The 14,860-nt window shown below is 41.4% G+C and overlaps 1 protein-coding gene across 2 annotated transcripts; it reads left to right on the forward strand.

Annotated features, from left to right (window-relative positions):
• The first annotated feature begins 11,031 nt into the window (after positions 1-11,031).
• Positions 11,032-12,635, forward strand: LOC147901177 (putative phospholipid hydroperoxide glutathione peroxidase). 2 transcript variants are annotated; one of them, XM_087375555.1, is made up of 6 exons: positions 11,032-11,156; positions 11,274-11,350; positions 11,437-11,498; positions 11,683-11,801; positions 11,949-12,123; positions 12,348-12,635. In XM_087375555.1, exons 1-6 carry the CDS (start codon positions 11,112-11,114, stop codon positions 12,434-12,436), a joined length of 567 nt encoding a protein of 188 aa, XP_087231681.1. In that variant the 5' UTR covers positions 11,032-11,111; the 3' UTR covers positions 12,437-12,635. The 2 variants fall into 2 exon arrangements, with proteins under 2 accessions (XP_087231681.1, XP_087231682.1); XM_087375556.1 differs by having other exon boundaries at positions 11,949-12,119; positions 12,348-12,634.
• Positions 12,636-14,860: the final 2,225 nt, after the last annotated feature.

Here is a 14,860-nt window from a genome sequence, read left to right on the forward strand (position 1 = left end):
CAAGCAGGCTCAGCTGTGGCACCAGCCACTGGGGAGAAGGTTGGGTTTGCGAGGAGCAAGCTAGGGGCTATTCCCGAGGATCAGGAACCAAAAAGAAGCCTTCCAAACTAGTTTAGGCCATAGATGACTAGCCAAAAAACTCATGGGAGCTATTTGAACTTTGTAGGAGCTAAGAGAGCCCTTGGAATAGCATGAGCAGCTGTGCGGGAGCACCCAGGTCCAAAAAAACGAGTTGTAGGGGGTCATAAGCAACAATTCCAGACTCTTGTGGGCTATTTGACCTGCATGGAAGTTGAGGGACTCTCGGAAAAGCTCAACTAGCTGTGTAAGGGGGGCACCCAATGAATATGTCCGTCTAGTACTCGGACAGCGATAGAGAGGGGACGCAAAGGGCGGCGAGAGGGGAAGAAGGGCTGACTACTCAGGCAGTAAGGTGAATCACTAGACAAAGAGTCTACATAAACGTAAAGGAGCTTGCACGCTCAAAGATCTAGGAGTGTTAGGCATATAGTAAGATGACCACGATTTGGGCTTTGCATCTCTTTTGTATTGTGTTTAGTTTTACTCTGCATCTCTTTGTATTGTGTCTAGTTTTGGATGAAAATATATCATGGTGATTTTATATTTGTCTTGGATGCACTAATATTGACTGGGTTGCACACACATCTATGATTGTGAAGTATACATAAGTTAAGAAGTTTGATTTCATAGTGAAACACTTATGCATGTAGTTCCTAGGATGCTCTATCATTCTTCTACTATGGGATACCCTCTGGTGGGATTTCATTTCCAACAAGAAGTATGAATAAAAAGCATGATATTTCAGTAGTGAGAACTTTTGAGTATGCAAAACATTAAAAAGTATGTACCACCACATGCAAGGCAATAAAATTTACAAGGGGATGAAATACAGGTGAGAAGATCAACAAGGTTAAGCATCTAGTCTTCGAGACAGGGACATACAATGGTTATGTGTACATGCATTATGCATACATGACATCAAATGTAGAACCTACTAGCTTTTGGGAAGGCACTAGCAAGAAGGATAGGAGAGAAGCCATGGATGCTGAGATGGATGCATTCATTAAAATGAGACACATGATTAGTTAAGACTACCCATTGGGAACAGTGCTATTGGATGCAAGTGGGTGTACAAATTGAAGGGCAATGTAGACAGTTTGCTAAAGGATACAAGGCAATACTTGGAACAAAAGGATATGCTTAGACATATAGGATGAATTATGAAGAAACATTCAATCCCATAGCCAAGATAACTATGAAAACCATGATTACATTAGCTATAATCAAGGGCTAGAAATTGTGGCAGATGGATAGGAAAAATGCATTTCTAAATGGGAGCTTCAAAGAGGAAGTCTGCATATAACAATCAGAAGGTTATGTGCATCCCTCAAAAAAGTATGCATATTGAAGAAAGCAATCTATGTGCTAAATCAAACACTAAGAGCATGGTGTGAATGGATAAGCAAGGCCTTTATAAGCATTGGATTTGTTGTAGCATATGTGCACATCTCCTTGTGTGTGATGCACCTAGAGAAAGGCATGGTGATACTGGTCATTTATGCGGATAATAGTTGTTACAAGGGAAAAGGGAGAACATTGCATACATCAAAGGATTTATAAGCAAGGAGTTTGACATGAAAGACCTCAAATAGTTGAGATACTTTCAAATAAGTGAGGTGGTGACAAAGCCAAAGGAATTTGGTTCATGCAACCACCTCGCAACCACAGTATTTCTTAAAATGTTGGGGAGGTTTGGCATGATAGGGTGTAAGCCAATATACACACCTATGGATTAGAATGGAAAGCTTGGTATTGATGGTGCATACATCAAGGACGTTGTGATGTATTGCAAGATGATAGAAAGTTTCACCTACCTTACCATAACTAGATTGGATTTGAGCTATTGTATTGGAGTCATAATCCAGTTTATGCAAAAGCCATGCAAAATCCACTTAGATGCAGTGAGAAGAATCATGAGATAAGTGAAAGCTAATTGTGGATATGGCTTGTTCTATGAGAAGGACAGAAACATAGAACACTATCGATACATTGGTGAAAATTGGGCTGGCAATGTGTTCGATAGGAGAAGCATAAGCAGATATGCATTTACACAAGGAAGTGCCATGGTGAGTTAAAGACACCCAAGAGTATCTTCTAGTACAAAGGTTGAGTATAATGGAGCTATAGATGCTGATTGTGAGGAAGCATGGTTAAGGTTTCTATGCAATGAGTTAGAGATTGAGATTGGTGGAAATATCACAATCTATTGTGACAAAGAATCCTATATATAATGCTAGGACAGAACATATTGAAGTGCATCATCACTTCATTCAAAAGAAAGTCATTAGTGGAGAGAGACACTTGGAGTATGTGAAGATGAACGAACAAGTAGTTGATATATTTACAAATGCACTCGAGAAAGAGAAGTTCAAGTACATCCAAAAAGCATTGAGCATACATCATGTGCAAGCTCATTTTTGAGCTTGAGGGGGAGTGTTAAGATATTTATTGCAAACATTGCAAGTGTGTGTGTGTGTGTGTGAATAGCACCCTTACATTAGAGGTAAGAGTGTACAAGCATTGAGATGAGTTACGAAGGTGAAGGAGAAGCTATGGTGAAGATAGAGGAAGATTGAAAGAATTGTGTCTCTTGCATTGTTCCACACATGCATTCTTGTAAGAAGAGAGAGAGAGAGAGAGAGAGAGAGAGAGAGAGAGAGAGAGAGAGAATGTTTATATACGTCAATATTTTTAGGGGTGATGGATAGAAGGCAAAGAACACTTTTGTCTCCTCTTGGATATCTAAAGCTCATCTAAAGAACCCATGCCACCACAAGAAAAGAGATGAAGAAGGGTGTCTGATGAATCCTCGTTAGCCTATAGATTCATTGGATTTAGAAGTAATTGAAGTATGGGTGAAGATGAAGAATCTATAGAAGAAAGGCCAAAAGATCATGGAGTGTCTCATGGGGTGATTCCCTTGCATGGGCTCTCTTTGAAAAAAAATAAGAAAGACTATTCTACACTATTTGTCAAAAAGTAAACAATTATAAGAGTAGTAAGGTACTCACTTTTATGTTGAAAGCCCTATGAAAGGCCTTTAGAAACTCTAGGGTTTGTGAGATCTATCCCTATTATCATTCATGACCTTTTAAGCAACCATGACTATTAACTTTGCTACATTGAGTGGCCTAGTCACAAAATATGCCTCACTCCCTTGTCTACCATTAAACCTCTTCTACACAAAGACTATGGAGGACCTTAACCTTCTTGCTTTGAAAGAGAAGAATGTGTTGTAAAGATTATGTTTTTTGTTAAGTTTGGACAAATTGAGTCAACAACAAAGAACAAAGAATAATACAACCACTCCCCACCAAATAGCTTTGTTGGTTCTACTTTGATCCCACTTAGCCCCACTCTACGACCACTTTGAGATGATGGCCTTATTGAGTCAGCTAACCACAATCATCTTCACCACACCTAGTATTAGGAACTAAGTGGATCATTGTATGGAACTCATCATCCAACATTAGATCTCTTCAAGCTCACCCCCATGTAGGACATGGAGGTCATGTGTAAGGTCGGTGGCCAAGTAGACATCCATGTTAATAACATGGACATACCCTTCACTAGGAATGCACCACACTAGCTTGCTAAGTATGTGGCCAAGTAGACATCCATGTTAATAACATGGACATACCCTTCACTAGGATATTGACCACTCGCCCTCTAAACCCCTGGCAAAATCACACAAAGCAGTCAGGCACCCACTCACAGGAGAGCCTTGTTCCCGACTCCCCAGTCCTCATGAGCTGGACCATAGTGAGTTAGAACGTACACAGGCTCCACGACCGTGTTCGTAGCCAGCCGTAGTATTTGATACTCCGGCAGGAGTTGCACAAGGTAGTGGTAGCACGGGCAGTGGACATCCTTATGATTTAGGAGCACATGTTTGCAGCTTCAGACATCAGACGCCGCCATCACCTTCTCCCAGGGAGAGGTCCACAGGAGTGGTCCCCTGCGGTAGGACGGAGTGGAGGGGTCTGCATCTCAGTCTCACAGACTTTGGCCCCAAAGGTCTACAATCAGGGTGAGCTCATTCCAAGATGGGCAGTTTGGATGGGAGTTCGAACGGGAGAGTCCAGGATCGGGATCCTGAATGTGTATGCTTCAGTGTGCAGACAGCGCTGCCCGGCCTTTTGGAGGAGACTGTCAGAGTGTCTTCCGGATGTAGACTCTTGGATTGTTGGAGGTGACTTCAACAACCTGGAGTTTGGAGAAGACAAGCAGGGCGGAACCTCTTTTTCTGAGATGCCAGCAACAGAGCGTAGCACCTGGGAGCAGTTCATTTTCATGGTCAGTGGCAGAGACCCATGGAGAGAGCCAGATTTCAGCAGGACACCTGGCAGCCTTCTCTTCTCCTTTGGATAGAGGAGACACGATGGATTGCTAGAGAGACTAGATTGTTTCTATGTTGGGGACTGGGCACTAGACAGAGGTGGATCTATCGGGATTCTGGCAAGTAACATGATGTCATATTACGCTCTAGTGGTCCTTCACTTGGATCAACCCCGCCGAGGTCTCCCTCAGAAGGGGGTCCGCATTCCAAAGGACCTCTTGCAAGATGAGGAGATTCAACAAGTCATGGCAAGGATTTGGGAGCAATCAGAGACGGCACTGTGTGAGGGTTGGGCTACGTGGGTGGCCGATGCGATTCAGAGGAGTAGTGAGGAGCTGCAGGCTCACGCCCTTCGGCGGAGGAGTACCCTTCAAGAGCAAGAGCGGGCTTTGAGGAGAGACCTCGCCTCCATTGAGAAGCTCAGGGAGCAGGACCCAATGTCTCAGTGGCTTAGTGACAGATTCGAGGGCGCTCGTCTCGAGCTCTAGGACACAGAGGTGCAACGGGCTGAGAACACTCTCCTTCTAATGATCAATCATGCTTGGGCAGAACAATCTCTTCCTCCATCCTGGAAACATGGCCTAGTAAAATTGATGATACATATCAAGGGTTTGCTACAACCCTTCGATTAGTGGCCATGGGTAATCCAGACCACTAGTGTCCTTGAACATGGGTTACAAAACTAGGTATTAAAGTGTCACATCCTTGGCTAACCATGGCAGTAGCTAGCCATAGGGGTGAGGGTATTACCCTAGGGAGGAAGCCCTAGGGATAAGGCTAAAGAAGACCATCTAGAAGAGAGGTTTAAGGCTAAAGAGAACCATACAAAAGATAGTTTTAAGGCTAAAGAGAAACATCCAGAAGATGAGGCTATTACCCTAAAGACAACCATCTAAAGAGATGTTTAAGTGGTGAAAATCTTTTAGGCTATATTTAGCCATGGCGTAAGGCTATATGTGAACATAAGGGCTTGGGCTACTAATCAACACCTATATATGGACATGGAAGGGACATGGCCTATGCTTATGGCCAAGATCCACAACCTAGGTATTGATTAGTATCCCAAGCCCCCAAACCATCCCATATGTGCCCCGGACAATGTGCCTCTTCTTCTTGCTATTCCACCCTTGTTCCAAAGTCCTTTCGAGCTTCAGACATCCTCTAGGGAAACCCATGTGGGCTACTTTTCTTGCTAGGATCCTTGTTGATGTCAATATCCTATCCATGTAGCCCTTCCTTTGCTGAAACCATGCACAGAATGGCCTTCTCCAAGCATGGACATCCTTTGGGTACTTTTGCCTCAAATTTGCCCTCCATGGTGGCTTCTCTCTACCAAGTACTTCCTCTCCTTGTGTCTTTGTCTGATTGCTACCCACATGGCAGCCACAATGCTTTCCATGTGGCATTCTCTAAAATCCTAGGTTCACCCCCTAATGCTCTCCTCATTTGGGGGCTCACAGGTGGGGAGCTGACCAACCCTAATCCAAAACTTTCCTCACCAAAACTTTTAGCATAGTTTTCACCCTTTTTTATTTTAGCCCACTTTTTACCATCACACAATCCTCCTATCCACGGATTCACATGCAATTCTTTGTTGCTATGTGAAATTGCATGTCAACTACCTTCTTATGTGATTCTCCTTGAGGTATTTATCAAACTCTCTCGACATAAAATCACCACCATTGTATGATCACAAGTACTTCACATATGTGCTGAATTCCTTCTTGGCAATACTCTGAAACTCAATGAATTTGAGTGAATTTGTCCAATCCATCAAGTTGTCTTTTGTTTTTGAGAAAATACACCCATGTTAACCACATATGGTCATTGATAAAAGTGATATAGTATCTTGCAACTTTAATAGACATATTTGACACTAGCCCCATACTTTTGTATGCACAATTTTCAAAGGATGACTATTCACTATCCCTTTCTAGACTGACATGCCTTGAAAACATGTTCATGGTTTATGTGCACAAATTGAGATAAACTGCGTACAAATTCATGGGTTTTTATAGTCTTCAATCCTCCTATTCGAAAGTTTTAATTTCCTATTTTGCTCATGGTCCTTTTCAACAAACATACTACTTTGCACAATAGGGCTTCCTACATCCAATGTGAATAGTCATCCTTTCTTCTTTCATTAGGCAATCATCCTATCTGATTCTTAATGCCAAAACTCTTCAATTAAGCAACCATACTTGTTGAGCCTCACATGTCTTCCTTCCTCATTTGACCAACCAAAGCTAAGTTCTTGGTGATTGTTTGGCATGTACAAAACATCACCTAGCTGGTTTTGTCCACCATCTCTAGCTACAAATGGCACATTCACAACATCATTAATAGGGTGGATGGTATCATCCCCTCTTGCCACATATTCTTCACTTTGTATAGGCTCTTTGTATTCAAACCCTTCTTAATGATATGCCATATTATTGGTTGCACCAGAGTCTTTGACCTGATCATTCTCAATCATAGGCTATGACATGTTGCCAATTACATGCTTCATGGCAAACGGGTAACCATGGGAGTCTTAAGGAGAAAATAAGGGGCAAATATTATCCCATTGGAAAATCTAGATGCTTCTCCAAGATGCTTGGGCTAATATTTATATATTTCCATTTGATAAATTTGCCCAAAATATAAGATAAAATTTAGCCCCCCAAGTACTCAAATCGATTAACATAAGGCATTTGGACTCTTCTATAAGGTAAGATTTTTCAAATCCTAGCTTATAAAAACCCTATATATGAAATTTAAGTATATTTAATCCCATGGAAGTCTTGAAAGTGGTAGCATGGGCTAATATTTGTAACTCTATGTTGGGGAAAGTTTAGCCCAATGATATACACTTCCATAGGTGTGTTCCTAAAAGATTCTATAACTTTGTTCTCCTCTTTTTTTTCACTCCACATGATGGGACCTACTATCAGAAGTGTTGTCCTTGTAACAACCTTCGTATCCCATCAAATGTCCATATGGATATAGAAAATCAGCATCAAGCAACAATTTCCATCCATTTGAATGGGAATCCTTCAGGGTATGCAATCAATAGACCTTAGAAAATCAACATCAAGCAATAGTTTCTGTTCATTTGAAGGGGAATCCTACAAGGCCTCACTCCTCCATGTGATCGAGTAGCAAGGTTGGTAGCAAGATCGGGTAGGAAGGCGATTGTGTGAAAGCTAAGGTACTTTGCAAGTGCTAACGTATGCATGCTAAGAGCAAAACACATAGACACACACACACACACACACACACACACACACACACACACTTCCCTTCTTTTGTTAAGACCCCCCCCCCCTTGATTTTGTCTTGTACAATTCCCATTACGCCCTATCGTAATTGTGGTGATAAACAACCAAATAAAGAGCCCCCCATGCTTTTCTTTAGAGATATATTTCCCCCCTTTTTTTATATATACTTTTTTTGAACCCCCTCCCCCCTTTTTTCCTTTTCTTTTACCCCCTTTAAAAATATTTCCTATTAAAAACCCCCTTTTTTTAAATCTTCCTATATTTTCATTTAATTAGTTATCTTTTCCTAATTTATCTTTCCTTAACTCCCCCCCTTTTTTAATTTATTTAATTAATAATTTTAAAAGAGAAAAAACAAACCCCCCAACTGCATTTTTAAATCCTTAATCCTTTCTCCAAATGGCACTCAGTTTAAGGCTTTCCCTAGAGCTGCCTAAAACGGCCCGCCTCTCTAGAACAATTATTAAACCTCCCCCCCCAGCCCGCTGCATTTTTTTGCCCACTTGGCACACACTTTTATACCTAAAGCCACCTACCTACCCACCTCCCTAAAATAGTGATGTCACCTAACTACCCTAGAGCCTACCTACACACCTGATTACCTGATGACTTAGCCTATAAAAGTAACTATGCTACCCTCCTCTCACCTCATTGACTAAGCCTCTACATGCTATGCTATGCGCCCGCAATTATACTCCCTACTCTCTCCAAGTACTAAGCCTTTATCTCTCTTCCTACTGCGCTACACTGCCCATTGCTTTGTGCTCTCGCATTGATCAAGCTCCCAACTCCTTGCTCCTGTGCTACCTCACCTCCCAGATTGTTTTGCCTCCCTCCCGTACCTCATATGGCATATTAACCTCTTCCATCAATATCTGACACAACCTCATGGTTGTTTTGCTACTCACGACTATGCCCATCGCCAAGAGTACTAGTCGCCTCGACGTCCATGGATGCTCAGGTTTTTTCCAATGTTAAAAGGACCCCCCTTTCTTTTCCATTGTTATATGTGTCACCCGCATATCCCCTCTCCTCTTCCACCTTCTACCTACATACCCTCCCTTGTCCTCAGCAGTGCAGGCCCCCCCTCCCTTTTCTTTACTCCTTATTTTCTAAAATTCCCCCCTCTCCATCCATAGATCTCATTCTTTTAAAAGAAAAAAGGCCCCCCTTTTTTTTTTCGTAGTTAAATCCGTTTTAACCCCTTTTTTTTTCTTTTCTTTTGTCTTTTGCCTTTTTTTTAATAAACTATTTCTTAAGTAGTTACTTAAATGCTTCCTACATTGAAATATTTTAAAGCATGTACCTTAACTAAGGGTTTAATTTCTAAAGATATCATGGCTAGGCCTTGTTCCTTAACCCCCTTTTTGGCTTGCCCTTTGGGGTAGCCTTAGCAATGGTTCGAGTTTTGCAAAGCTAAAAATTCCTGATTATTTCTATTTGTTGGGGTGAGAATTTCCTATTGGTTGCTAGCAACTATCAGCTCAAATCAGATACTCCTGGCCCTAATTTGTGCAAATGTCATGTGAGGCTGCCATTGGACATGAAGTGAAGCACTAAAGCCTTCATCTCTAGATTAGAGACATAACCAAGGATTCGAATCAAATTTCTATGTTGCAGTTTTCCAAGGATTCTCAGCTCTCTCAAAAATGTATTTTGAAAATCCATCACGTCTTTGAATTTCTTCACAGCAACAACTCTGTCACGTGCCAAAACACCCCGGTAAACTACACTTGCACCACCCTGACCAATGATGTTTTCTTGGGCATAGCGTCCTGTGACATTGAAAAGATCTTGCGCTGTGAATCACTCTTGACTTGCCAAACTTGGGAGCTTTCGCTTCTGACGGTGATAGAATTTGGTAACGTATACAAACAAAAGTAGAATCAACAAACTGAAGAGAGTTGCAACTAAAATGATCACAACCTTTGGTAAGAGACCTAGTTGATGTGTGTGTAGGCGTTGAGTAGCAAGTGTGCATATCTTTTGAATAATTGCCCACATAACCCAGTGTTACCAAGAAAGGATGTGGTATTAAGATGCTTAAACATGCCTACGCTTGGAATTGTGCCCTCTAAGCCATTGTAGGAAACGTTGAGCCATTTGAGTAGAGGCATGCGTCCAAGATATGAAGGCAATGCACTTGTGAGATTGTTATCTGCTACATTAAGTGTTATAAGGGAAGATAAGTTACCAAGTCCTTGAGGTAAAAGCATATTCCATGAAAGCAGTCTAAAAATGCAAACTAGTGACCAAGTAGTTAGAAAGCAGTGCCAAAGCACTACCAAACTTGGAGTGCAAAAGCACTCACAAAGCAGTCATAAAGCAGTGCCAAAGCATACTCTAAGCAATGCTGTTTACATGGAAAGTAGTTTTAAAAGAGACAGCAGTAGGAGAAGGAACTTAAACATAGTTACATGAGCAGAGTTCCCCATACAACTAATTGCAGCAAGAACTATTCACCACGCACAAGAACTATCCATGGAGTTCGTAGTTGCTTTTAATCTCACCAACATCAAGTCACATGGCCTTGTTTACACGGCAATGCCCCGAGCGTGTGACACCATCAAGTTATTAATTCTCAGTAAACTAGAGTCCAAGCAAATCAAGGTAGACACATCAGCCCTATACACCTACATTCGACAACCATGTGGGGGCTCTAATAGATTAACTTCGCATTTAAAAAAAATCACATATCTACATTGCAATCTCTAAACACCATGTCATTGTACACATACAGAATGATCTACTATGTTGTGAAAATGCTCTAGCAACGATAATACTATGAAATGCATGTAGAGGACTCAACAAACTTGAGCATCCCTAACTTCATTCACATTTCAAGTATTGAAGGACATGGGATAGCCACATATTACAAGAAAGATCTTCACCTAAGTGCCACATGCCACAACTTCAAGGAAGGCGTTCAGTGCTTATTAACGATATTTCAAACTTCAAGCTCTAAAACATTGACGATTATTAATGTTTACAAAGCACCAAAAGCAAATACAAAGGCACTCACCACATTGACAATTATTAATGTTTACAAAGCACCAAAAGAAAATACAAAGGCATTCACCATAGCACTCCAAGAAAGGCTACAATTCAAGAAAGGCTACAATTCTAGACAATGACACGTACATTGTTGGAGACTGACTTCCGAAAAGACACACCAAGCATGACAATCCAAGGCAAAACTCACATGACAATCGATTCAAAACACATCATCTCTTTAAAATTCAGGAGTTAATTTTTTTAATAAACCAAGAAGAAAATGTGAAAAGTTGAAAGCGAAAGCGCATATCCGAAGACTATTGCATGTGTTTTCTATTCACTATCTTCTTTCCCAACTCGATTGCATATGCATAGAGCCGCCATGGCCACCACCATTCCTTCTTCTTTTCTCTCCTTCCCATTCCTCCTCCTCCTCCATGGCTGCCAGCTCTCCCGCCAGCCTCTACGATCTCATTGTCAAGGTAAGCTTCCCTCTCTTCAGTTTCACGCCGCCCTCCAACGGCCTCCGGCTCAGTCACACTTGTTGAGAAGATCTCATCAAGGATGGAGGTGATAACGCCCTAGTTTTCGTGTTACAGGACATCCGAGGCAACGATGTCAGCCTGAACACGTTTAAAGGAAAAGTTCTTCTGATCGTGAACGTGGCGTCGCGATGGTAAGCACAGAATTGTGTGGAATAAAAGGTTCATCGCAGCTTACTTGCAAAGATTACTGATAGTAAATTAATCTTTGCTCGTGCAGTGGTCTAACAACCACCAATTACACTGAGCTGACTGAAATCTACAGCAAGTACAAGGATCAAGGTTCGATTTATATTTCTGGAAGATTTAGGCTTGAACGGTTCAAGGAATTGCAATTCGCTTCTTGTTCTTCCTAAAGCTTGGTTAGGCGCAACGTCCGAAATGAGGAAGGAGGGATTGCTGAGATTGGGGATCAGGGTGATAAACTGATGTCCGAGCTATCCTTATGTGGATTAGTTGTGAGCAGGACTCGAGATCTTGGCGTTTCCTTGCAATCAGTTTGGTGGAGAAGAGCCAGGTTCGAATGATGAAATCCAAGAGTTCGTGTGCACGAGGTTCAAAGCCGAATATCCCATCTTTGACAAGGTGGGTGGTTTCTGCAAGGATTAAACATTTGTCAGAAGCATGACTTGTGACGTGAGAGTCTGTGGGTTGGCATTGGGAAACTTCTTGTGAGGAGTTATGAATTACCGGGGTCACAGAATTATGCAAATGTCGATTGATGCCTGGCAGGTGGACGTGAATGGCAAGAACAGAGCTCCAATCTACCAATTTCTGAAGAACGCAAAAGGTGGAGGCATATTTGGGGATTCCATCAAGTGGAATTTCACCAAATTCTTGGTGAACAGAGATGGCGAAGTTGTTCAACGATTCGCTTCAACTACTCCTCCATCTAAGATCGAGGCAAGTCCGTATATCCTACGCTTGTGTCATTGAGAATTCTTCTTTTCTGTTTGGAGTCTTTTGAAGATGGCAATTGATTTCTTATCAGCTTGTTAGCGCTTAGTATTTTCATCAAATCCTAATGCCAATACATGTGAATTTGTCGTTGCACATAGGGGCCAAATTGCGAGGTTCTGTTCTCCTTCTCATGTCTGAAACCATTTTCTCGATGTACTTTTGTTGATGCAGGAGGACATAAAGAAACTATTAGGTGTCTCGTAAACCGTTTCCGGAAGAATTTTGATGCAAATAATTTGCATCAATGTCTTACATTTTGAGTAACGCACAAGATAAAACGCGTTGTTTATATGCTCTTTTAGATGCGAGATCTCAAACTGCTATGGCAGGCAAGAGACAAACGAGTTGAACTTGGTTTAAAGTTTAGTACGATAATTTTGTAGAAGAGATTTGTGATATTAATGTACATAAGAGGAGAGTATCATGTGGAGAGTCTTTACAACTTAAATAGTGCAATATCTTTTTAAGAGTGGGCTTTTACATACCACAATACCTATTGGGCTACTTTCACCATTGGGAACAAATGTGGGGATGCCAAGCCCTAGAAGGGAGAATAATGGCAAGATGGTGAGAATTAGACTCAATAATATTAGGCTAAAAGAGTCCAAGACTTGAAGTTGAGATGGAGACCCCTCGTGAGAGGAGCTTCAAGGTTAAAAGACTCCCTTGGTTAAGAAACTAGGATGTGTAGGCAAGGTTTGTTTTGTGAATCTTGATGGAGAGCCTACATGTGGTTTCCTCCTCTTAAGTTGCCAATCATCATGTGACCTTTAGGAACAAAGACAAAAAAATGGGCGGGAGGGAAGAGGGAATGATGCAAAAAAGAAAGAAGTCTTTGATCAAACATTGGTCTATTAGCCAATGATTATGTTGTGTAGATGGCTCAACCAGAGCCAAAACCTATCACAAGTCTTGTGTACTTTAAAGTTCATAGGCAGCAGCTTAGTGAAAGTACTCTGGAATGTTGTGATAATCATGTTGGTGCCACATGGCAACCTCGAAATGCAACGAATACAAGGGGTCCCAATCCCCTACCTCCTAGCCATGCAACATCCTCCAAAGCCTCCCAAAACCTCCCAAGAGGGATTCTCTAGAGGGTCTTCTACCTTCCTTATATTCATAGTCATCACAATGCCACTTTTGTCTATAGGACGAAGCTCCCCCTTTTTTGTACAGTGACGCATGTGTGCAACAACGAGGCCTTTAGCCCCCCCCCCCCCAAATCTATTTTGGCATAGTAATGTCCTTCTAAGAATGTTCTTTTGGAATAGTTCTCAAGCTCACAGTCCGTTGGTTAAGAAGTAGCACTTGAACTAAGCTTTGGCAGTAGCACTCAAAGTTATGCACCAACACCAAATAGTGTTTTTATCTTTGTTCTTCAACACCCAATATTCCTTATCATTTTCCTCTTGTGCATAATTCCTAGATGAGAAGTTCTATGCTATACTATCTTTTGGGTCGGTATCTTCAATTTTTGGTAATTTGGTGCATAGTTTTTGTTGAAGCCTCTATCTTCAAGTCAAACAAAACTTTGTTATTTGGTCCTTCTATTTTCATAGGCCTTCCATTTTCTAGTAGTTAGTCTCATCCATCCAAATTTTGGCACAATTTGGTGATGCAATTCGATGAGGATTTGATGTTGATGCAAATTCCATGATATTCTTTGTTTCGATGAAGATTTTGACTTCCAGTGCACTATCTTTTGTTTTGGCATACCTCTATCATCATAGATAGTGCCACATCACATTGCCACATTATCAAGGCACTTTCATAGGTACATGCCATTATGATAAGATCCCAAAGTATATCATCAATATGGATCCTCTATTCTCAAATTCCATTTCAATAATCAAATGCCTTGTCAATAATCCAGATCTCATTTTACGGATGCTAAGTCCTAGATTCACATTTTGGTACGTACGTCTATTTTTTGTTTTGTTATCATTCCAAATTCCAACATTGATCCTGGATCCTAGCTTTAATTATTTCCAATTTAGTTTTTTAATTTCCAAATTCTTTTGAGCCCACATATTCCAAACAGTCTCGTTATGGATGGAATCGACATCACTCTTGAATCCTACGTTCCATTGCAATTTCCAGATTTATTTTTTCAATTAGGATCCCTTAAAATTTTAGATCCATGACATATTTCAGCACATTGATTTCAAATCAAGCAGAGTCCCGAACATAGATATGGAGTGATAGTTTCCATATCCAAATGTACAGTCTTAAATTATTGGATTCTAGATCCAAAATCCAAGGTCAAGTGATTGTGCCACAGGGAGTGCAACCTCATTGAGCTTCTAGTCAGTAGCACATTAGGATCAACAACATGAGTCCCAAACTCCTTGGGTGGAGACATCTGAGGGAAGCGAACCAATCTGGAAAAAAAAGAAGAAGCAAAGAAAAAAAGGTGAGTGGAACCATAGAAGAAAGGCAAAGGTGAAGGAGAATCTACAGCAGTAGGCAGAGAGTGAGGCTGTTTCCTAGGTGCAAGGCAAGCACCTAGGGGTGCCCCCTATGCATGCCCACAGGAGATAGAAGACAAGACCTTCCTTGACCTTCTGGAGGAACCACAGGGAATTGGGGCTTAGGAAACATCTGCAAGTGTAACAACAATAGAAGGAAAGGTTTGCCAAGGTTCCACTGTTAGCCATCCCATCCACCAGGCCCCCTTTGCCTCC

The sequence above is a fragment of the Dipteris shenzhenensis genome, chromosome 6 (assembly GCF_047967505.1).
Source record: "Dipteris shenzhenensis isolate YYH24624 ecotype China chromosome 6, Dip_SZ_1.0, whole genome shotgun sequence".
NCBI lineage: Eukaryota > Viridiplantae > Streptophyta > Polypodiopsida > Gleicheniales > Dipteridaceae > Dipteris > Dipteris shenzhenensis.

What these genes read in the sequence shown, in the direction of transcription:
- LOC147901177 (XM_087375555.1), top strand. Translation starts at nt 11,112, where the DNA reads ATGGCTGCCAGCTCTCCCGCCAGCCTCTACGATCTCATTGTCAAG. An exon ending in CAGCAAGTACAAGGATCAAG is followed by an intron (nt 11,499 to 11,682) that starts GTTCGATTTATA and finishes AGTTGTGAGCAG; the next exon opens with GACTCGAGATCTTGGCGTTT. An exon ending in TCCATCTAAGATCGAGGCAA is followed by an intron (nt 12,124 to 12,347) that starts GTCCGTATATCC and finishes TTGTTGATGCAG; the next exon opens with GAGGACATAAAGAAACTATT.